We start from the raw sequence: 23,582 nt of genomic DNA, 5'->3' as shown, positions 1-23,582 counted from the left end.
TGAAACTTAGATGAGGTAAAGAGAAACCATTCAATGGACTTACAAATTGTCAGGACCTGTACAGCATGCACTTTTAAAAGTCACTTGCTTTTAGAATATTGACAGTCCATTCAGAGATGAGGTATTAATATATTATTTTGGTATTTTTTAATAAGTAATTTATAGGTCTTTGTTTTTCTGCTAAACTTACATAAAACAAAAACTTTACCTTCCCAGATAGAGAAGAAATCTGATCTAAAAGCAGAGCGGATGTCTTCTTGATAGTCTTTCTTGACAGGCTCCTGAACAGAACAGGTTAAGGAAGGAAGTTTACCTTCACTGCATGCATTTGTATTTTATAAACCATGTTACCATCTTATTTAAAGTAAGGACTGTTACAGTCTAATATTTAATACTTAGAACCACAAAATATACTAAGCTCACCCTTCCAGACAAAGCAGTACACTTGGAAATGCCTGAAAAATATGATGATATATACTAGTGACACCTCTCGTATAAGCAGACATTAACAAATAACTATATATCCAAAATATCGGCAGGGTCATACAACCTAAGCTGCTATTATAACATCAAGACTAGTACCCGAAGTACATAGATTTAAATCAATATGAGTACAGTTTGAAATCCCTGCAACATACACAACTCGAAACAAAATTCCTCTGCCTCATACCTTGCCTCAGATTCTGTACCTACACAATAAAAACACAACTCATGGAAAAATGTTGCTATACTGTGAAGCATACTATTTACATTGATGAGTAAGGCTTAAGATTTTCTAAGCTTACACACCAGTAAATATTTCTCTATTCTTTCCCCACAAAAAGCGTATGCATCAGTAGAAAAATGTGTGCAACAATATAAAAACAAAAGCTGGTTATTGTTTGTGTAATTTAAATTTCAACATAAAAAAAATCCACTTGTGAATACACAATATATGTCTATTTCAGCAGGCTGGTATGGAATGAGTCCTTGCTACTCATCACATGTTCACATAGTTAGATACTGATCATATTCTTTTTTTGCTATAAACCATTAGTAGGTTAGAACCTTAAAAAAAGGATACAGCTCAAATTCCAGATCCGATACAAAAAACGATGGTAGATCAGAGAGGACAACCATCTGTAAAAATTCTAACGCAGGACCATAGTAATGAAAAACCTGAAAAGAGATCAAATACAGAATCTGTAACACTATGCATGACATGATCTCAGTAGAACTTCCTCATATGTTTTGCTGCAGACATTTGCCTTACAGGTACATCTGAAAAAAGCATAAAGGAATAAAAAGAGAGAAATAGTTCACCATGTTAAATAACTATATAAAAACAGGGAAGGTATTTAATTCTGTTTAATATGACTTGCTTCTTAGAATGCCAACCCTGTCCTTCATACAGGTTGTTACTCTTACCCAAATTCAAAGAAAAATAAAATCTAGCAGGACCAGTTAAATGCAATCCCAAATGTACATATTTTAACAGTGAAAATAATAGTTTGTTAACTGATATCAGTTTCCATAAACAATGATCTTTGTTTTCATCAACAGAATTCCCATTGCATATCTACTTCCAGGGGAAGACATTAAAAGTAACAGTAATTTTCAAAAAACATGTACTTCTAAAACGAAATTCAAAAGGTTAAATAAATACAGAATTCAAATATTAATCACATATTTTAAGCATTAAGATTGAACAAAGTTTAAATTTCTACTTTAAAGTAATTTTGGTACCACATACTTAAGAGCAAACAGATGAAATCCTGAAGGACCCGTTTCACGAGCACTCATGAACAAAAAAAGTATTCCTCAACCTTACGCAATCCTTACTTTCATGTTTAATTTTCAGTTACTAATTTTCTCAGGAAGGTAAATCAGATGAATTCTGGTGGCTCAGAGAAACATCAAGAATAAGACATACCTCTGGCAAAGCATCAGTATTCCTATATTGTTGCTCTTTTTCAAGAGCAAAGCAAGAATTTAAATGCGAAGTGCTGAATGGTTTTACTGAAGTGCTCTTCATACAAAATTCTGGAAACTTGACTTCTGATGCAAACTGAAAAAGAGATGACGAAATGTAGCCAGTTACATATATTATTAAACAATTACTATTAGATTTCTTTCTACCATAACTGCAAAATTAGGTAAAAAAAAAAAAAAATGGATTTAGGTAACCATCTACTATATCCAAAACCTTAACACTAAAAGTGTAAACAATGTCTTTCAAAATCACAAGCCTTTATCTCTTTGCAGAAACCCTAGATATGTTCTTGCAGCAATGACTTACAGAGCTATATGAGAATTATTTGTGGTAGAAACAAAAAATAAAAAATAAAATCTAATTTTGAACAAGAAGTTCTAAGGCAAATATTTCAGAGGACAATGCCTGAATGTCTGAAGTTCACATTTAAATGCCTTGATATCGTTTATCCTTTTATCAAGCAAAAAAAAGCATATTTTTCCTCCCACTACTCAGATACATTGCACCAAATATTAAAAAACATTATCTATTTGAATTAAGTTTTTGAAACCAAATTTGGATTAACACATAAAATGCAGTGTACTACACATGCTTTAAAGGATATGCACAGATGCTTAAAAAAAAGCTATTTTACCTTTCTTTCCCATATCTGAATCTTTCCCCTCCAGAGTTCTTTGAAATCAATAATATTCATTACATTATCTGTAGATACAAAGTCTGCCGATAGGTAGTCTGCAATCTTTTGCCAGCTATAGGAAAAATAAAAAAGAATTAATCTTTCTGAATTTAGTATTACATATTATCATGCAGTGTAATTTGACTGAATCCTGGTTCAGACTCTGTAACTGAATTGTTCATATCCTCCATGAACGTGGCAGCTAAGAAGTTTGTCAGACAACAAAAACCTCTTGCAATGGCAAGCTGTAGGCATGACAGAGTAAGGCTGGCTGCCAGAAGCTGAAGCAGAGTTAGGTAGCCATCACCGGTCCACCTAGATGGTTTTAAATTAGCCTTGTCAGTAAAGAGGTGCCTGCAGCATAATTATTACTGAAATGCTGAGAGGGGGAGGGAGAGAAAATAACCAGCATCCATGGGTCCCCTTAGCTGTATCTTTTGTGAGAGAAATCAGCACCAGCAACATAACAGTAAAAGAAAGTAAAAATTTTCGTTAGAGAAACTGAATGCTCAAATAGCCTCATTTTATATAAAGGCAGCAGAAAAAAATGTTCAGTCAAAAGCTGGCTGCACAGGAAGACATCTCTGAGCACTGAGATGAAGCACTTACGGAAGTCACTGAATTCAGTTTATCTTCCTCCATATACATTAGGAAGTACTATATGGGAGGTATACTACTGATTCTTACCAAGGACCGAGCATTCAATTGTTTCATTAAATCCGTTTTGTTAATTTAAGATTAAACTCAACCACATAATCTGTGAAGCAGACTTGAATCTTTTGGGTGGAAGAGGTCTTGCCAAGTTATTAAACACCCACACAATGCTTTACTGCACAGGAGAAAAAACAACCATGGTTTACATCACACACATCATGGCCTACTTCTGTCAATCAGGAGAGGACAGTAAGAGATTAACTTCTATTTGACTTAATTTCAAGTTGAACAGTTTCAGGGTTAAAGCTCTTCAGAAGCACAAGGGAAGTAATTGAGCATTGATATATCATTTTTGAAGAAGAGACATGCCAGGCACCTTTTTTTTTTCTTCCTCTGTTAAACGTAATAATGAAGGTTACCAATTTAAAGTCAGACCAGCGGATTTATACATTTGTTTTTACAAAAACTGGAAAACTACAACCAATGCAAGTTCATGCATAGCAAGGTACATCAAAGCTTCGAAACAGAGCACACACACTGAAGATATTAGTGATTTAAATGAAAGTGAAAGACTTATTTTATTTTCTGCTCTCATCAGAACAGGTACTTCAGAAGGCTTGGGATTTTTGCCTGACTCTGCTGTTAGGACATGCGTTTATGATAAATCAGCATGAGCAGTTCCTCTCCTCAAACAATAACAGAAGACAAATCTATGTATTTGCAAAGAATATATGTGAAGTACTAAATACATTTGAGTGTTTTCTTTTAAAATATCCAAACACAAAACAAGAGTGACCTTGTTTGTAGACCTAAAATGAACAGCATACCCTTTAGAGTCATTTGCTGCAATGGTGATTTGTGCTGAGTGCCATTCTTTCAGGTGTTTCAGGGCACCAATAGCAGGTAAGCAGTCTTTTAACTTGGGTGCATCTCGTTCTACTGCCTGTAGTATTACATCAACCATTGCTCTTCCTGTAAAAACAGTTATATATGACTCAAAGTACCATTATTCAGTAAGTGATTCAGTCAGTTAAAGATAGAAAAGTACTGATTATCATTGACTGAAATGAAATGGGTTTAAAGACCAACTTCAAATACTTCTGGCAAGATTTAAAACACTTTTCACACATTTTTAGCTCAACTGTTTGTTCCTCTTGAATTAACACAAAATAAAATTAAATATTTTGCCATTCACTCACTCACAGCAGTTCCTTTTTTCCTTTCTTACTGAAAACTGTACCGATTAGAGTCCTGTATCCCTGTCTCCAGTACAGTTGTGCTATGTTTACCTCCTTTCAACACTTCTAAATAGCTTATTTCTCCTTCTTTCCACACTCAGTTTCTTTGCTATTCTAACTCAACTACTGCAACATTATTTAACCCAAACACAAAAGGTGATACCCATCTCCAGTTTACAAAATCTGAATCCAATGTTTCTCATCCATGTTCCTTCACAACTTCTTGGCTCCCACCTGCTAACAATCAGCTTTAACATCAACACTTTCAATTTTATTTTATTTCTTTAGATAAAAACTTCCGATGGTTGCATGTTGATTTTTGCTTACTGTCTATTACTACTTTAGTGCCATTTCATATGGAAAAAAGTATTACATAAATAACTACCTGAATCACTACTGAAACACAGTCTTCCAAAAAAAACAATTAGCAAACTACTCCCTAAGCTGATCTGTAAGGCCAATCATGCCCAAGTTCCTTAAACTACTTGTAAGACCTGCAAACAAGTTAAGTCAAACAAACTAATATCCCCTGTTGTTTTTTGTTTGTTTGTTTCATTTGACTATGACTTTACCAGCTGAGTTTTTAGACATATAGCTAACAAGATAAATTCCGAATTAGATTGCTCTTTTAAGAAAGGTTACCTGGGGCAGGCAGTTTGTCAGCTAACTGATGCAGGCTTTCTGCAGCTTCATCATAAATGCTGAAAATGAAGAGCAACATGGTTGGAAACTAAATATAAACAGTCATTTAGAAAGAAAAAGTTACAAGTAATGAATGCTAAATGATGTAAATAACATATATTTAAAATTCAGCACAGACTTAATATCTAGGCAATGAGCTATACTTATCTCCCCTTTTACTGAGGCAGAAGTAAAATCAAAACAATCTGCAGTAAAACTTGAAGCAGGATTTCAGACAGCCTGCTTTCTCTTAGCAAGAGAAAACTGTCAGATGTTAGAATAATTGTTCTGTTATTCTATAAAAACCATCTGTAGCTAAAAAAAAAACAACAACAATTACAGCTATGTTAAAGAAATATCTTCCATAGTAGGAGGGGATTGTTCATAGTTGACTATATGTTTGGTAATAACTTGTACTTGTTGAATTTTCTTGATTCCCTTGGGTTATTACTGTTAAATGTCAACTCACTATACTTCCAATAAAGATAATAATATGCATACTCAGTCATAGACAGTGACTCCCTACTGTTATTGTCTTCTTCCTCAAAATTCTGTATGGCTCCCAGACATTCATCAATACTTGTTTGGAGAGAGTCTTCATTATTCTGTGTGTCGGAATTTATTTCCTCCCAGTCAGAACTGCAGAACTAATAAAGCAAGAAGAATTTGGAACACTACAGTTTTAACTTGCACTAGGCAGAGAATTGTGGAACTTATATTATGAAAAAAATATTTCTTACCTGATAATAACCACATATAACATGACTTGCAAAATACCATTTCCTTATGCCTGGAATGCCAGCCAATGAACATGCTGAAAAGAGACACAACAAGGATTTAAAATAATCAATCCACTACAATCTATTCTTCCTACTATAATAAGCATTTACGTTGAAAGACTCTACGTAAGTAATTTAAGGTGCCACAGTGGCCTAAACTCTACTTTCCTTTGGCATTATATTGAAGACCTAAGCATACTGAAGTGTAGGTATGTGTCTAAGTGTCTAACTATTAATGATCTTTCAATTATTAATAAGTAACAAAGTTGTTGACCTCTTAATGACTTTCATAAATATCATTAATGCAGTTAGTAAAACGAGATGCTCTCTCTACATTTCCATGCAATAAAAATTACAAAAGTTGAAAACAGCTCAACATTCACACCTAAATGGATTTTGACAACTTATGTTGGTTCACATGAAGAATAATCAGATGACAGTTCTGACAATGAGGTCAGCTTTAACAGCCAGATATACAAACCAAGTAAAGAAATACAAAAGCATCAGTATTATTAAAAAAGCTAAACTAAAAGTACTAAAGCAGATCTTCAGAAATCTATTTTAAGATGATTAAATGATTTAATAAATACTCATGGTTTATGGTTCTGAATTGCTAGCCAACAGATATATATTGCTTCCACTGAAAAAATTAGAAGAGAGAACAGGAGTAACAAAAATTGTAGGCATGAAAATATCAAGCTTCCCACTGACATGAGAAACAAGCCCTTTTCTGCTCTCAGTCGCTCTTAAAATAGATTGAAATTTGTCAGCCTTTCAAAACACTTGTCTTTCATTTCCAGTGCCCAGTATATTTAATCATCTGCTAACAACTGAGCTGCTGAAGTAAAATCAGTTCTCCATAGAAACGGTAGCAAGAGCAAGAGAAACTGGATTTTCTCAAGTTTCTGATTGGTTTCATGCAGACAATAAATTTGCCTATGCCAATTCCTTGATAACATTTGGAATATATTACTATACTTACCTGGAAAAGTCCTTGCATCTGCATTTATAGATGAATTACAGTTTTCTTTCAGAAGTTTATATATATTTGCAGCAGTCACAGCTGGAAAAAAAAAGTTTTTCTTAAATTTGCTGACTTTCGGAAGTTAAGTCTTGCTTATTACAAATGCAGTTTAAAGTTCAGTTTAACGTTAAAAGTTTAGTTTTAAAAAAGGTGTCAAGTACAGATTTACAGGAGTTTAAAAAGACTAATTTTATAAAGTTCTAGTTAAACTACTGGGTATATAGATTTACAGGCTGGAGAAACGGGCTGACAAGAACCTCATGAGGTTCAGCAAGAAGTGCGAAGTCCTACACCCAGGGAGGAACAACCCCGGACACCTGTACATGCTGGGGGCAGAAAAGGTCCTGAGGGTCTTGGTGGACACTGTGTTGACCATGAGCCAGCAGCGTGCCTTTGCAGCTAAGAACGCTAATGGTATTCTTGGTTGCGCTAGGCAAGTATCATCAGCAAGTCAAGAGAGGTGATCAGCATTGGTGAGGTTGCACCAGGACTGCTGTGACCAGATCAGTGCTCCCCAGTACAACAGAGACCTGGACATGCTGGGAAAAATCCAGCGGAGGAGCACAAAGATGATCAGGGGACTAGAGCACCTCTTCTACAAGGAAAGGCTGAGACAGCTGGGACCATTCAACCTAGAGAAGAAAAGGCTATGGGAAGATCTTATCACCATATATCAGTAGCTGAAGGCAGGGTGCAAAGAGGACAGACTCAGGCTCTTTTCAGTGGTGCCCAGTGCCAGGACAAGAGGCATTGGGCATGAACTGGAACACCGGAGGTTCCTCTGAACATCAGGAAGCACTTCTGTGCTGTGCAGGTGACCAAGCACTGACACAGGTTGCTCAGAGAGGCAGTGGTGTCTCCACCTTAGTGATCTTCAAAAGCCACCTGGACGTGGACCTGGGCACCTTGCTCTGGGTGTCCCTGCTTGAGCTGGGGTGGGACCAGATGGACCCCAGAGGGCCCTGCCAGCCTCAACCCTCCTGTGATATCTCTGAAATCTTCTAGTTAGCTAACATCAGCGTTGTAACAAAACTCAAATAATCTAAGTTTCTGAAGGCTTAATTCATTAAAGTCTTCTGTTCTGAAAGATTTTTATCAAGGTAATAATCCTGAAAACCCACCTGCGCACAGACCCCAGACCAAAAAACATAAAGAAAAAGCCTTCGAGAACAACCCCAGAGACGTTTGAGGCAGGGGCATCGATTAACCGGGTGAAAGCACAAGAACTCAAGGATCACATCTCTAGGAGACACAGTCCACCTACGTGCCCTAGGAAAGCCACACCGCGGGTAATTCCCGGTCTCCAGCCCTCACGGCGGCGGCTCCCGCTTCGTGCCGTGCCCCGCGTCCCCCCCTCCTCGGCGGCAGCCCCTCTTCAGCATCGCCCCCCCGATGCAGCGATACCTGCTCCGGGCTCCCCACCGCCCTCAGCCCTGCGCTCTCCCCAGCTGAGGAGCAGCACGTAGCGGTCCATGGCCGGCCGAGGACGGGCAGGGAGAGGGAGACGGAGCCGCCACCACCATCAGGGCTCCGAGCAGCCCGCGCTACCCGCCCCTGCACCGCCCCTCGCAGGGCGACGTTTCCGCTTCCCGGGGCGGCCGCCGCCGATGGGCTCCGCTTCCCTTCCCCTTGAGCCGCAGCGGCCATGGCCAGTTACACCAAGGCTGCCCAGGTGAGCGCGGGGCTGGCCCTTTGGGCGAGGGGATACCGCGGTGGGCGCTGTCCTCCGTGTCACGGCGGGCTGCTGGCGGCCGCCATTTTGTGAGGGTGAGGGGGTGCCATGGCCGGGCACTGCTCTGCTGCCCCGCGGCCGGCCCCTCGTCGTGGTTGATGCTGGAGGGAACAGGCAGTGCCCGCTGTGGGACTGCTGGGGAAGGAAAGGGGGCTGAGAGGGAAAAGGCTGCCCGCTGAAGGCGGCTAGGGTTGTTAGTAGGCACAGAAGCGTATTTAGGTGTTTCTCAGGCAGCCCAGAGACGCTGTGGGTACCCTATCCCTGGAGGTGTTCAAGACCAGGCTGGATGGGGCTTTGGGCAGCCTGGGCTGGGGGGAGGTGTCCCTGCCCATGGCAGGGGAGTTGGAACTGGGTGGGCTTTAAGGTCCCTTCAGTCCCAAACCATTCGATGAACCACTTCAAGCAGCAAGTGCAGCACAGGAGGTCTTAAAGACTCAGGAACAGTCTGTCCCCGTATGATGAGCCGGTGGGGAAGAAGACCGGCATAGCTGAACAGGGAACTTTTGCTGTGTGTCTGGGAGAAAAAAAAAGAGTTTATGTCTGGTGGAAGAAGGGGCAGACAACTCAGGTAGGGTACAAGGCAGTTGCCAGCATATGCAGAGAATAAAAAATCAGGAAGTCCAAAGCCCAGCACGAGCTCAACCTGGCCACTATGGTCAAGGATAACAAAAAATGCTTTTATAAATATATTAATGGCAAGAGGAGGGCCAAGGAGAATCTCCATCCTTTACTGAACGCAGGGGGGAACGTGACTACTGAGGATAAGGAAAAGGCTGAGGTTCTCAATGCCTTCTTTGCATCTGTCTTTACTAGCCAGAGCACTTATCCTCGGGGTATTCAGCCTCCCAACCTGGAAGTCTGGGATGGAGAGCAGATCTCCCCCGCTGACTCCCCCCAGTTCACGTGGAAGCAGTTAGAGACCTGCTGCTCCACCTGGACTGTCACAGGTCCATAGGGCCAGATGGCATCCACCCGAGGGTGCTGAGGGAGCTGGCGGACGTGATTGCTGGGCCGCTTTCCATCATCTATCAGCGGTCATGGTCATCCAGAGAGGTTCTGTATGACTGGAGATGTGCTAATGTGACACCCATCTATAAGAAGGGTCGTAAGGAGAGCCCGGGGAACTACAGGCTTGTCAGCCTGACCTCGGTGCCAGGAAAGGTGATGGAACAGGTCATCTTGAGTGCAATCGTGTAATGTATGCGGGACAAATGGGGGATCAGGCTCAGTCAGCATGGATTCCTGAAAGGCAAGTCCCGCCTGACCAACCTCATCTCCTTCTATGACCGGGTGACCCGCCCAGTGGATGTGGGAAGGCTGTTGACGTAGTCTACCTAGACTTCAGCAAGGTCTTTGACACAGTCTCCCGTAGTATTCTCCTAGAGAAGCTGGCAGCCCATGGCTTGGACAGGTACACGCTTTGCTGGGTTAAAAACTGGCGGGATGGCTGGGCCCAGAGAGTGGTGGTGAACGGAGTGAAATCCAGCTGGCAACTGGTCACCAGTGGTGTTCCCCTGGGGTCGGTGTTGGGGCCCATCCTCTTTAATATTTTTATTGATGATTTGGATGAGGAGATTGAGCGCACCCTCAGTAAGTCTGCAGGTGACACCAAGCTGGGGGGAAGTGTTGACCGGCCGGAGGGTAGGAAGGCCCTGCAGAGGGACCTGGACAGGATGGGTCGTTGGGCAGAGGCCAGTGGGATGAGGTTCAGCATGGCTAAGTGCTGGGTCCTGCACTTTGGTTACAACAACCCCATGCAATGCTACAATTATAGGACTAGAGGTAATGGCCTCAAGTTGCACCAGGGGAGGTTCAGGTTGGAAATGAGGAGATATTTCTTCTCAGAAAGAGCAGTTGGGCATTGGAACGGGTTGCCCAGGGAAGTGGTAGTGTCACCATCCCTGGGGTTGCTTAAGGCAAGGCTGGATGTGGTGCTTAGGGACATGGTTTAGTGTGTGACATTGGTGGTAGGGGGATAGTTGGACCAGGTGGTCTTGGAGGTCTTTTACAACCCTGATGATTCTATGATTCTATGATACAATGTCTAGAACTGTTTTCTATTCCTTTAATGATTACTTGGTGGGGGGTGTTTTTGAATATTAGTATTTCTTATAGTGCTTGAAGTGTAAAAAACGCATCGATCAAATTAGAGCAGCTAGATTCGTTTATGGTAGTGCGTTCTTTTCCTGTATTAAGTACCACTTCTCTTTCTCTTTAGCAATGGGCTACTTTTGCCAGAGCTTGGTATCTCTTAGACGCGAAGATGCAACCACCAGGAAAAATCGCAGCTGCAACTGTAATCAGACTTGAAGGCAGGCATAAACCTATTTATCATGCACTAAGTGAGTATTGCAGTACACGGAAGCATTTTTTTTCTTTTGATTTCATTTTTAAAAAACAGGGCTTTTTACAAGGTTGCGTTTTTCAGTTTCTTGTAAACTATAAAAGGTTTGATTTCCCTTCCTGTGTTTTGCCTTTATATTACTCCACACAGTCTTAGGTCATTGTCTTTACCAATCCATATAAAGCTTGTTATTAATTCATTATTCATTTTTTTGGTAGCAGAATTATATTGGGGTTTAGTTTTTTTTTTTTTTTAAAGTTTGAAATGTGTTGTTTTTTGTAATGATTTTAAACAAAAATTCAATTCACAGTGCGTGTAATGAAACACTGATATGATTCTTGATTAGATTTTTCTGAATGCTACTCTTCAGTAGTCGTACGGCACCACAGCGTCTTGGAGCAGTTCTTCATTCTGGGCAATGTGCAAAGAAGTCCTGTCTGCATGAGGCAGGAGGCACAAACTGGCACACAGGAGGCTTCCTCTGAACATCGGGAAGCACTTTTGTGCTGTGCAGGTGACAGAGCACTGGCACAGGTTGCCCAGAAAGGTTTTGGGGTCTCCCTTCATGGAGATACTCAAAAGCCATCTGGGCATGGTCTTGGGCAGCTGGCTGTAGGTGCCCCTGCTGGAGCAGGGGTTGGACCAGATGGCTTCTGACCTCAGCCACTTTGTGACGATAGGACTAGAACCTGTCTGATTTTGAAATGGGAGACACAATTATTGATGAAAGATATTTTCTTGATCAAATGAAAAAAATACCTTGCTTATCTACAGTTTAGAAGATTCAGCACTAAAGATATCTGTGATCTTGCTCATGATTACTAATACCATAGTGCTTGTCTCACTGTGATCAGCATTTTGTAGACAATAAAAAGATGATCCCTATTCAAGAGACTCTACTGAAGCATAAAAAAGCATTAAGTGTTACTCATACATATCTAATGTAAAGACTAAAATTATACTTGATCTGATTGTCATTATAAAAGGTAGTATTTGTAGTTTTCGGAAGATATTTAAAATACCCACATTCTGCTATTGCAAAATGTGCCTTATCCACAAGATGTCACTGGAGTCTAAGGATATCCAAAAAAAAAAAAAAGAAGCAGATGGAGGGGAAGTTCTTTTGGCTGTCCCATGGGAAAGATCTTTGATGGTTTTATGTTCATGAAGTAATAAAATCCTGGAAAGCCATTTCAAGGATAACTTCATTCAGTCTAAAGTATTCTATAAATCTGTACCAAATGCATTACACCTGAGATTGATAGATTACTACCAGTGGGAGACATTTGATACTCTTTAAGAAAGCAAAGTATGAATAAATTTATGGTTGGTGTGCTCAGCATGTCTTTCTTTTTTCCTAAACTAACAAGAAATATTTTAGCATCTGTGAGATAATAGTTCCTTTGGCAGAATAAGATTGTGAGGCATTTTGGTTTTCTGTGTTGACAGACACCTTTCCATAACATCATTATTTATTTATTGTTTTGAAAAATATCTAGAGCTGAAATTAAGCTGTGGGTAGGGAAGAGAAATACATTTGATTTTACGTACATTTATTTTCTGTTTTAGGAATAATCTTTCTTAAAGCATTAGACTTTTTAGGTGCTATCAGACCATATTAAAAGGTGATACAAGTCTTGTTCACAAGGTTTGAATCTGGATTTTTTTGCTTTCTTCTGCACCTTCCCTCCCCTCTGTTCTCTTTCCCTTGCATCCTATCTTTGCAAACAGCTTCACAGTAAGGAACCAAAAATAGCAGGCTAGGTTTTTCAAAAATTGTGTAATTGATTCTTTGTATTGAATCATGAGCAAGTGTAGGCAAACCACTTGTGTTATTTGGGCAGGATTTTCCACTCGAGCAGCTGTTCTCTGCATCCTCAGAGGAGAAGACTAGGCTAGATGGAAGCGCCCCACAAGCCAGATCAGGCAGGTATTACTCTTGCGTACAGTGTTAGCTTCAAATGACTCGAAGCAGCACCTCAAACTTGTCTTATTGTAATGAGAGACTTGGCAAGTAGGTTGTCAGTCTTGTGAGCTAACAGTTGATGGTGCCTACCTTCAAACATCGAGTCCATAATTGAAATGTAGGAAGAAAAATGCACCTATTTGAAGCCCGCATTTTTATTGTGAGATAGGAATTGCTGAAAAGTTACAAACATTCAGTGATGCAGAATGGAATCACTGAGCAGGTTGGCTTCATCTGAAGAGGTGTAACATTTACATTGTATGTAACAAGTAGCATGGGCTATAGTGTGATAGAATACTATGGCCTTGGCTTTGTGCATTTCTGGAGAAAACTATAAAAGAGTAATTTTGGATATTACATCATGACAATAACCTGAAGGAAGAGTTCTCTTGCATAATCTTTTTCAAAAGTAGGATGCAACTTAACTGTGTTTGTGCAGCTGGTAAGTATTTTTGCTTTCTTCCTATTGAGAGTGGGTGTCCCTGAGGTGATGGGAGCAACACTGTTAAAAGACAAGTGGAGACTAATGTATTAATTTGAAATTCTGAATTCTATTCATAAATTTGATCTACTTTAAAAGAACAGGTTACAGTCATTATTTGGATAGGTTAGTTTTTAATTGGCTGCTTCATGTTGTTTACAATGGATTTATCAGCATGGGGAATTGTTAATTCAGTATTTACTCAAGTGGAGAACTTTGGGCAAAAATTTCCATAGATGAACTTATTTTTTTCTTTTCCCAACTTAAAAAAAAAAAAAAAAAAAAAAACAGCAATAACAACAACAACAGCAACAAAAAAAGGCCCAAAATCCAATGCCAGCTTCCTGGCAAATGCATTTAAACACAGTGTTTTTAGAATAGATCTGTCAGTGGTGAAAGATGACAAATATCAGAGAAGATATTGAAATTGTGTTTGCACTTCAGCTGTAGTTGAAAATAGAGCTGTAAAGGAAGAAAAGATTAAAAAATGGTAGAAAACTTTGACTAATCGAAGTTTCACATCTTATTTATTATATGCTCTTGTGAAAAAAGCATGTTCTATTCAGTTCCTTCTTAGTGTAGCTGCTTTGTTACCTACTAAGGAAAGCTGTAATCAAAGGAGTATTTGAATGCTTTTGTTCTAATATCGTGATGCATAAGAAGGTGAACTTGCTGTTACTACAGGAACCAATAAATACATGTCAGCTGTAACATTCACTTTTGCTTGACTGATGAGAATGTGTGTTTTTTTTTTTTTTTTTCCCAACAGAGTTGATTTTTATTTGAAATCTCTTTGCATCATAGATACATTGAGCCCTAGGCTGTAATTCTTTGGTAAAACTATTTTACTTACCCAAAATGTTCAGTGCTCTGGTAAACATTGGTAGTGTTTTATAAGAAAACTAAAACATTTAGGATTGTTGTTTAGAGCTTACCTTTTTTTCCTGACTATTTAAAACAGGTTCATATGCAGCATGTGTTGTGTTGGCTAAAATAAAACACTTGCTTCTAGGTCAGGCAACTGGATTTTAGGTGAACATATATACACTCTTTGTAGCTGCTATTTTGGTTGGTTATTCCTGGGGTTCTCTTAATATTTTCTACTGCTTTCTACCTTGTAGGTGACTGCGGAGATCACGTTGTCATAATAAATACAAGACATATAGCTTTTTCTGGTAACAAATGGGAGCAAAAAGTATACTCTTCACATACCGGGTAAGTCACTTTATAATGATGAGCTGGTGGTAAATTTAATGTCACTTTCTTAAGAGTTGCAGTCTTTTTAGCATGTTGGTTCATAAGGGAATAGCAGTTTTGTTTTGTGCTTGCATCTGCTACAACGTTTAAAACTATGCGAGACTTTTTTTTTGAAGTGAATGTTGTTATGGAAATAATCTGATTTAGTCCGTTTTAGCCATGACAATGGAGTAAATTTCCAGATTGGAGAGACCAGATTATTGTGCTTGGAGATTAACGCAGAGATCATGACTACTGTATCTACTAAGCAGTAGAAGACTTTCCTATTGGCACTGCACATTTACAGATTCCAACTTCAATTACATTATCCTACTTACCAGCTGATACCAAGATTGGTACGTTCTTGAGTCAAAGAAAAAAGAAAATGTGCTTCGTGTTGGATATCAGAGATACAAATTTCTCCAAAATAACTGGAAAAATGGAGATGTACTGATGTATACAATGGTGTACAGTATAAGTGTATAGTATATTATTCTGGCAGATACAGCTTCTTTATAGATGGAAGTACAATAAACAATTATAGCACGGATCAGTTCAGTCAAATAAAAACAGTCGCTCCTATTTTATGCTGTGGCAACACTAGATAATTATTCCCAGAGTGTTAAAATGTATCCAGTTGGGAGATTATTAAAAAAGTTGAGAAAGCTGATTTTGCTAGTATTGATGTTTCAGTCCTGAAGTTCCTTTGAAGTTCCGTTTTTTGCTGAGAAGTTCTTGTCGGAGTTAATGGAAATTAAGATTTTTTTCTCCCCTGCTCTTAATGACTTCTTTAAATTTTTCATTAAGAAAATGAAAGCAATTGTGCAATTAAAGATATACTTAAATCTGTACAGCTCCCTAAGTGGACAGTTCTAATGATGTTGGGTTTATTTTCATTTCAGTTAGGCTGATTCCTAACAATGTAATTAAATCAAAAGGAATCTGTTTTACCTGACATCTGTTTGATTTCTTGCACCATTTAAAGTATATACTTAAACGTAAATTAGTGCAACTACACCATATCACTAAGTAGGTCGGGTTGATGGTGGACTTGATGATCTTGAAGGTCTCTTCCAACCCAGATGATTCCGTGATGCTAAGATAACTGTGATATTTGTGTTAACATCATGCTTGAGCATATAGCACTAAGCTTGTATGTTTCTTCTGTTTCTCTAGTTATCCTGGTGGTTTCAAACAGGTGACAGCAACTCAGCTCCATTTGAAAGATCCAACTGCTGTAAGTGTTTTGTGTTTTTTCTTTTTCATTTGTAAAGTAGATGTGTTTTCATTTAATTTGTTCCCCTAAGCAAAATGGGTTACACTTAACTGTGTGAAATGCAATTGTGAACATTTTACTAACGGGGCTTGCTTGTTGACTGTGTTCTTGTACACAGCGTGTTTTGAGGGTCAGATTGTAGGTTGTGAATTTTTGTGTTTCATCCATGCTGTCCAAATGAGCAAATCGGATTCATATGCTTTGCTCATTTTTGACCGATTCACTTGCTTTTAGTTTCAAAGCTCTGACCTTCGTCATTGTCAAAGTGACTCAGGTTACACTTAGCTAAGCAGTGCTTCAGTTTAACAACCCTAGCAGATTAAGAGCCAGCGAGAATAAGGGTAATCTTAAAAAGTGTTAGAAAGTACACCTGCCTCTTTGTCCCATTAGAACTCAACTGTAGGTTTTGTTAAACGATTTATTTATTTACTGAGATCTTGTCTGCATTGCTGTGTATTCATTGTCTGTGAGAGAGTTTGAAGTGATGACTATATTGAACTTCAGCCTCTTTAGTAAATGTTTGTATTGGACCATTATTAATTCTGCTGTGTGTTTGTTACTAATTAAAAAAAGTGTGGGAGATATGAACAGTTTGGGATGTTGACTTAGGGTTAGGAAATTGCTGCTTTTACTAGGGCTTTGAATGCTCAGTATTTCAGGACTGAATTCTCTAATTATTGTGTTTCAAAACGTGATGTGAGGCCCACTGAGACTAACAGCTATGTGTGGTGGTGGTTGGTTTTTGTTTTTTTCTTACTTGAAGTACTTTGCCTTGAGTCACCTTATATGTAAAATATTAAAATACTTCTTCCTTTTCCTAGTGAAATTTGCTGCAAAATTATTAGTTTTTGTCACTGATGTTTTTTATCTATGATTCAGTAATCCTCATTTATCCCAAGACATCCATACAAGACAATTGTACAAGTACTCAAAAAAAGTCTTCCATAAGAATTTATCTACTTTTGCATTTGTTTTTTCTTTATTTAAAATGAAATGGTGAAATAATTAAATCCCACAGCTCAATAATACTTTCTACCTAGAATTTTTACAAAGAGCCTAAATGCTTTTAAGAAACGGCTCTAACACAGTTGTAATTCCTTTGGGTAGTTCCACGTCTGAAATATTCTTCAACTTTTTTCATTTGAGCTTCAGACAGAAGCTATGCACTGGGAGGCAGTGTAACACAACTTGTTTGTTAGGGCCTGAGAATTAGATGTCCTATAAATTACCTACTGGCATTCGTTCTGAAATACCTCTTTCCTTGCCAGACTCCTAGATGAATTTCTATGCAAACAGAGGAGGATTAAATGCTTTGCCAATAACTAAAACATGTTGGACAGAGATTCGGCAAATGGTGATGTGGCTCAAGACTTGGTCTAATTTAGCAAGAGAAACTTTTTTTTTTAAAAAAAAAAAAGCAATTCTGTATAGCTCTCAGCAATTAACTCTTTAATTCTGTTGAAGTGCTTGGATGTCCCTCATAAAGTAGTGGGTGGTAATTTGGCAGGATATGTTCTATATGTGCAGTGGTCACAGTTTTTGAATAGCAAAGGTTTTTATGGCTAGAAACATTTGTTTACTGTTTTGGTGTGAAATCTACTGGGATACGATAAAGATGGAAATTAGGATGGTGATTTATTAACATGTTTTATTTTTAGAATCATGGAATAGTTTGGAAATAGAAGGAAAAGACCTTAAAGACCACCCAGTTCCAACCCCCTGCCATGGGCAGGGACACCTCCCCCCAGCCCAGGTTGCCCAAAGCCCCATCCAGCCTGGCCTTGAACACCTCCAGAGGTGGGGCATCCACAGCTTCTCTGGGCAGCCTGTGCCAGTGTCTCACCACCCTCAGAGTGAGGAATTTCTCCCTAATATCTAATCTAAATCTCCCCTCTTTTAGATTAAAGCCATTACTCCTTGTCCTATCACTGCACTCCCTTTTAAAGACCTATCTATATAAGTCAGTACTGAAACTGATTACCATGCAGAAGGCCAATGTCTAGCTGAAGCATCATTTGGCTCCTCAAAATACCATGGAGACTTATATAAACTACATTGTTTCACTTTTTTGAATTAAAAAAAAAAAAAGAGACTTTTTTTTAATTGTGTTAGATCCAATCGCTGAGAGGCCAGCAGGACTATAGAGGTTGTAGGAAGTTGAATGCATCTGTTTCTGGAATCGGTCTTCATTCTTTAGAGCATTGTTTTCATCTTGGAGGCAAGTACTTTTTTTCTGCCCTTGGTCCTATTATGTCCTGTGAGCTCATCCTGATACATGGTAGTTAGTGCTTGAGAAGGATTTGTACGGGATTTTGAATGTGTGTGTACATGTTGGTTTTTGAAATATGATCATAGGGTGATTCAGGATAGGAGGAACCTCAGGAGCAGTTCCTCAGGAGAAGAACCTCAGGAGAGTCCCTAGTCCAACCTGCTGCACTATCACCTCTTAGGTCAGGTAAGGCTGGTGGGAGCTTACCCAGACCGGTCTTGAAAGCCTCCAGGGACAGCCTCTCTGGGCAGACTTCTCCAATTACTTGACTTTTAAGTTGAAAAGATTTAAAAAAAAAAAAAAAAAACCACACATATTTTCAGTGTCTAGTTGCAGATATGTAATTTTGTGCTCACATTTGACAAGATGTCACTAATTTTTCTACTTCTAAGCATCTTTTACGCTAATATGGGACAGCGCATACAAAAAGAGGTCTGCGTAGTTGATGTTCCATGCAGGACTTACAGTTCCATGTGGATTGTGCCAATTTTTTCAGCAATTCGGAAACTTTTGTTTTTATGGAAAGGTAGAAGTTACGATTCTTGCCAAAAAGATATCAAAAGCAAATATTCTAGCACATTTTTGCCTTTCACACCTTTGAGTCCCTTTGGGAGGTGTGGGGAGGGGGATGTCTGTGAATTTCTATAAAATTTCCATTGGTTTCAGTTGGCTGCTTTTCTGGAGAATACCAGAGAAGAGCTCTCCTCTCTTAGACTTGGCCAGGCTGCTCTAGGAAGTGTTTAATGAAGAAAAAATAGCTTCATGTTTCATTTTCTTTCTCTTTCTTAGATACAGTGTGAATTCTCAGACGACCTGTAGACTAAAGTATTAAACGTGTTCTCTAAGTGCAGCAGAGCAGCTTGTTGCTGTACAAAATAGGCCCTTTGTTCGTCGAGTTAATACAATGCCAGTATCTCTATGGTACAGCTACTCCTTTAGGATACATGGTAGGTACAGCATTCATTTCCATTGTAGGTTGCTGAGAAAAATCTTGTCTGAAAGGTTTAGTGTTCCTCTTCCAAGGAGGAGTCTCAAAAATAAAGGAAACAGCAAAACCGTTTTATATGAGGCGTGGGTGTTTGGAATATATAGACATTCTGTGTTTTCATTGTTGTTTTTAATAGAGTTTGCAGAAGTTTTGTTTAGCTGGGAAAATGCTAATAGGTACAAGACCAAAATTTTCAAAATCAGGCTTCAAAGTGGTTGTTTGGGAAGATAAGAGATGCACCTGTACTTTTAACTGTCACAGATATGAGAAGGAACAAAATATTTGGAAAAAGCTTTGTGGAAAAATCATGTGACTTTTAATTAAAATGCCTGCAGAATGTGTTGACAGATGTAATATGCAGAACCAGTTAATAGTCCAGTCAGGATAAAATTTCCAACCAATTATTATTCTTTTTCAAGTTTTAAAAATAATCAAAAGTTGGCTTTGGTTTTTCATTTTTTTTTCTTATTTGGTTGCGCCAGAAACTCCTTCAAAAAAGAAAAAGCGTGTTTGGCTAATACCAAGTACGTGGTGAGAGGACTGACTTGGGCAGCATTCAGAGGTTGTGTTGCCTCTGACAAAGAAATAATGAGCAATAATTACTCAGGAGGAGCAGCACCTGCTAAGGCAGATTATGAAGCCAGGCAGGGTCGCTCTGCAGATGCACGCTGTGAGGAAGCCTCCGGGGGTGTCAGGGTTCGGGTTTGTTCAGCTGCTGGCCCTGGTCTGAAGGGGCTTAAAACATTCCCATTCTCCTCTTGAGTGCTCTTTAGCAACCGCTTACATGTATAGACTTGCCGTTGTATCTGCATAATAATGATCCTCTGAAGAAAAACTTGGACAGAAAATATGTTTGAATCTTGCTGCTGCTGTTTGAAAGCCTGTTTTCTTTCCATAGAGGAAAGTAAAACATCATTGATACAATGGTATGTACATACATAAAACCTGTTACTGGAACACTGCATAGTGCATTTTCTTCTCCTACTATGGGATATGTTTATTTTTTAATTAAGTAGAGCAAAACTTCCGTGTGCTTACTAATCCAGACTTTGAAGTTAATATGGCACTGGGGGGGCTGTTGGTTTGGAACCTGGTATGTTAAAACATCTCAGTAAGACTTACAACTGGGTGGGTCTTTGGCTTCAAATATAAATACTTCCATGTTTAAAAATAAAATAAAATAAATCTTAATCCATTTCTTACATGAATTTGTAAGGTACTGATACTAATTTAAAGAACAAATGAAAGCTTCTATGTTCGTAGGTGCTGAAAGTGGAAGACAGAATGACACGCAGTGGAAGTTCAATTCATCTATGACCAAATTATTCCTGTGGCAGTATTAAGGGCGATCACCTTTGCCATACTACTCATGTAACTCTGTAAAAGTGGATAGGTGAAGTTCTCCTTATCCTTTTATAATACACGTAGTGAAAAAGAACAATATTGTGTACAGAACAGGAGACAAAGAACTGGTAGGAGGAAGACACAATGTCAAGCTGTATCTCTGGAGAACTTCATACCTGAAATTGTTCTAGTGGTTTTTTCAGTAGGGCCTGTCATTAATCACGCTGTATCATTCTCTGGAGCGGCCGTGTCCTTTCCATGTTCTAGAGGTGCTTCCTGGTGGTTACTGTACTTCAGGTGTTAGGGCAGATTTTATTCTGGTACTTTGGCCAATTATTTTGTACTTCTGAGGACCAGGAGCGATCTAGCTCTATTGATTTCATTCTTTAAAGTATGTTTTATCTGGCAAAGAACCTTTCCCAGAAGTTGGTCTCCACCAAGTATAGTCTGCAGTTTGCTTGGGAGCTAAAGCCTAGCACAGAAATTGAATGTTGGAGCCTCATTCAGTGTTTCAGATAAATGTGTTCTTTGTTTTGTTCATACTCATATAATGTTAACGAGCATAGTTAAGAAGGGGCTGAAAGTACAAGAGCTTTACCAGAGGTGACACCACATTCTTTTCCTACTATATTACCCTTTAAATTGGAAACTAAATATTATGTGACATTGTGGTGTGTGATTAAAAGCATGTCTGTGCTGTGGATATAAATTATTCAACTTGGGGAAAAAAAGGTATTGTGATATTCAACAAGACAATTTGAAGTACAACCAGTAGAAATTTTGTAATTCAAAAGAAGTTAGAGCAGACAGCATTCCAGTACTTTAAAAAACCCCAAATCTTAAAGCTCTGGTGTTTGTTCAGGAGTTACACATCTGCTGGACGGTGGATAAAGATATCTGCCAACTGGTGGATGCCTTTACCTGATGGAGAATGCGTTGTGGCCTGTAGGAGTGAGTATTTAGGAAGACATGCTGTATTGCAGGTTACAAGTACTGAAGATAAAGGAGTGGGGAGGGAAGGGAACAGGAATCTATAAAGAACTGAATAAACTGCAAAACTTAACGCATTAAACTAACATCAAGGTTGTAGTGAGAACTGTGAGTAGGCCTCTTTGCCAATTTGAAATCACGCTGAAATCAACTGGTTTTTAAGGGTGGGATGCATAAAACCCCCGCAGGATCCGTTCGGGAAGGACAGCATCCCGTGGGAGGAACCCCACGTGGAGCAGGGGCAGAGAGGGACCATGAAGGAGCGGCGGAGACGAAGCGTCAGGGACTGACCGCAGCCCCCATTCCCCCGTTCCCCTGCAGTGCTCAGGGGAGGAGGTGGAAGAGAGTGGATGGGGGAAGGTGTTTTTAGTTTGCTTTTAGTTTCTCAGTGCTCTAGGCTGTTAGTAATAGGTAATAAATTTATTTAATCTCCCTATGCTGAGTCTGTTTTGCCTGTGATGATAATTGTTGAGTGCTCTCCCTGTCCTTATCTCAACCCTGAACCCTTTCCATCATATTTTCTCCCCCTTTCCCTTTGAGGAGGGGGAGTGAGAGAGCGGTTCTGCTCTTCTGCTCTTCTGGAGCTTGGCTGCCCAGCTAGGTAAAACCACCACATTGTCCCTCTCTTGTTCTTTTCATTGATGTAACATACAAATGGCAATGTTTTCAAGTCGCTCAGATACTAAAGACAACCATAAAAGATGCGATTTAAAAAAAAAGCTCTTTGAAATGTTTAGTTAATAAGTTGTAAGTTTGTTCCCTCTGACAATAAGTCAGCTGAGTTAAATGTAAGTTGGGAAGTGGGAGAGACTATGCCAGTGAGGTCCAGTTTTCTGCTGTGTATCAGGCAAGCTGGTATCGTCTGCCTAGCAGTGAAAAAACAGTGAAAACACTTCCATGTTAGTCTGATGTCCCCTGAGGCTGTCAGTTCTGCAGCGACGGTACACATTAAAAATATTTGTTGTTTGACTTGAAAATATAAATCAGTCATTCTTTTCCAGAGTAACTTTTTAATAGGCACCTTTTTACAACTGGATTGTTCTCTTTACAATGTTTAACAGAAAAGCAATCGGATCAGATTCATCAGGCAGGAGTGTCTACAACCAGAATAGACCAGCAGCTCATCTAGTTCGTTGGCTTGTTCCAGCAGGTGTCTGTGCCGCATGCTGCAGAGAAAGATGAAAAATCTGGCACAAACATTGGTTGCTAGAAGAAGTTAAATATTTAACAACGTTCAATGAAGTATTTTAAGGTCTCTTTACTGGAGTGAAATCATGCACAGGGTCAAACGTGCGATATATGACTTGCAGATACGTGGAGATAGTTATTTAATGAACTAACACCGGTTCTGTCACAATCTCAAGTAATTTTTAGATAAAGAAAAAAAAATCACTATGGTTAGGCAACTTGTTATGAAAGCTTATGCACCCATTGTTTTAGATCTAATATATTTTGAATTTTGCTTTCTATTTTTTTGTTTTTGGCCAAGTAAGTGTACAAAATGAGAATTACTATGGCGAGAGGGCTGTTCAAAATGAGCTGTTGTTAATATCCACGTGTATTGTCGCAGTGTTACTGTGTCTCACCTGATATTTCAGTATGCAGTGAAGGTTTATTTTCTGTCTTGCCTTTGTCTGAGCACGTGATGTGCTGACCTAAACAAACCATGGTTTGCTGTGAAAACATGAATGGTTTCTATCCTTAAAACATTAGCTTTCATCTTTCGTTTCTGAATAGTTGTTATTAGTTTTTATTAGAGAAGGTATCAACGCTATAGATTCATTCTGCTTGTCTACAGATCTGTGGTACTGGCTGTGTAACATCCAAAAATCTTCATGATGTTGAGACTCCAGAGTTTCTCAAGGCGTATAGTATATGTTTATGAGGATCTTGAGACAACATTATTGTCTCTTAAGTTCTGTAACCTACAAA

At 39.1% G+C, this 23,582-nt stretch overlaps 2 protein-coding genes across 3 annotated transcripts in view; one reads left to right on the top strand and one right to left on the bottom strand.

Annotated features, from left to right (window-relative positions):
* MTBP (MDM2 binding protein) overlaps positions 1-8,574 on the bottom strand; it is a 31,022-nt gene extending 22,448 nt beyond the window's left edge. The window contains exons 1-10 of one of the 2 annotated variants that reach the window (XM_048048879.2): positions 8,429-8,574; positions 6,983-7,063; positions 5,962-6,035; positions 5,723-5,868; positions 5,183-5,241; positions 4,130-4,274; positions 2,607-2,721; positions 1,913-2,047; positions 1,064-1,158; positions 209-281 (exon numbers count right to left, since the gene is read on the bottom strand). In XM_048048879.2, the coding sequence (XP_047904836.2) occupies positions 209-281; positions 1,064-1,158; positions 1,913-2,047; positions 2,607-2,721; positions 4,130-4,274; positions 5,183-5,241; positions 5,723-5,868; positions 5,962-6,035; positions 6,983-7,063; positions 8,429-8,498 (993 nt within the window). In that variant the 5' untranslated portion in view covers positions 8,499-8,574. Of the gene's footprint in view, positions 1-208; positions 282-1,063; positions 1,159-1,912; positions 2,048-2,606; positions 2,722-4,129; positions 4,275-5,182; positions 5,242-5,722; positions 5,869-5,961; positions 6,036-6,982; positions 7,064-8,145; positions 8,350-8,428 lie in introns of those variants that run through there. The other variant, XM_066990699.1, reaches the window with a different exon arrangement.
* Positions 8,556-23,582, top strand: part of MRPL13 (mitochondrial ribosomal protein L13) — a 35,108-nt gene continuing 20,081 nt past the window's right edge. The window contains exons 1-4 of the mRNA XM_048048899.2: positions 8,556-8,696; positions 10,975-11,098; positions 14,669-14,762; positions 15,960-16,020. Of these exons, the coding sequence (XP_047904856.1) occupies positions 8,670-8,696; positions 10,975-11,098; positions 14,669-14,762; positions 15,960-16,020 (306 nt within the window). The 5' untranslated portion in view covers positions 8,556-8,669. The remainder of the gene's footprint in view (positions 8,697-10,974; positions 11,099-14,668; positions 14,763-15,959; positions 16,021-23,582) is intronic.

The sequence above is a fragment of the Anser cygnoides genome, chromosome 2 (genome assembly GCF_040182565.1).
Source record: "Anser cygnoides isolate HZ-2024a breed goose chromosome 2, Taihu_goose_T2T_genome, whole genome shotgun sequence".
Taxonomy (NCBI): domain Eukaryota; kingdom Metazoa; phylum Chordata; class Aves; order Anseriformes; family Anatidae; genus Anser; species Anser cygnoides.
Note: the sequence above shows the minus strand (reverse complement) of the source record. Positions and strands in the feature narration are given on the sequence as shown.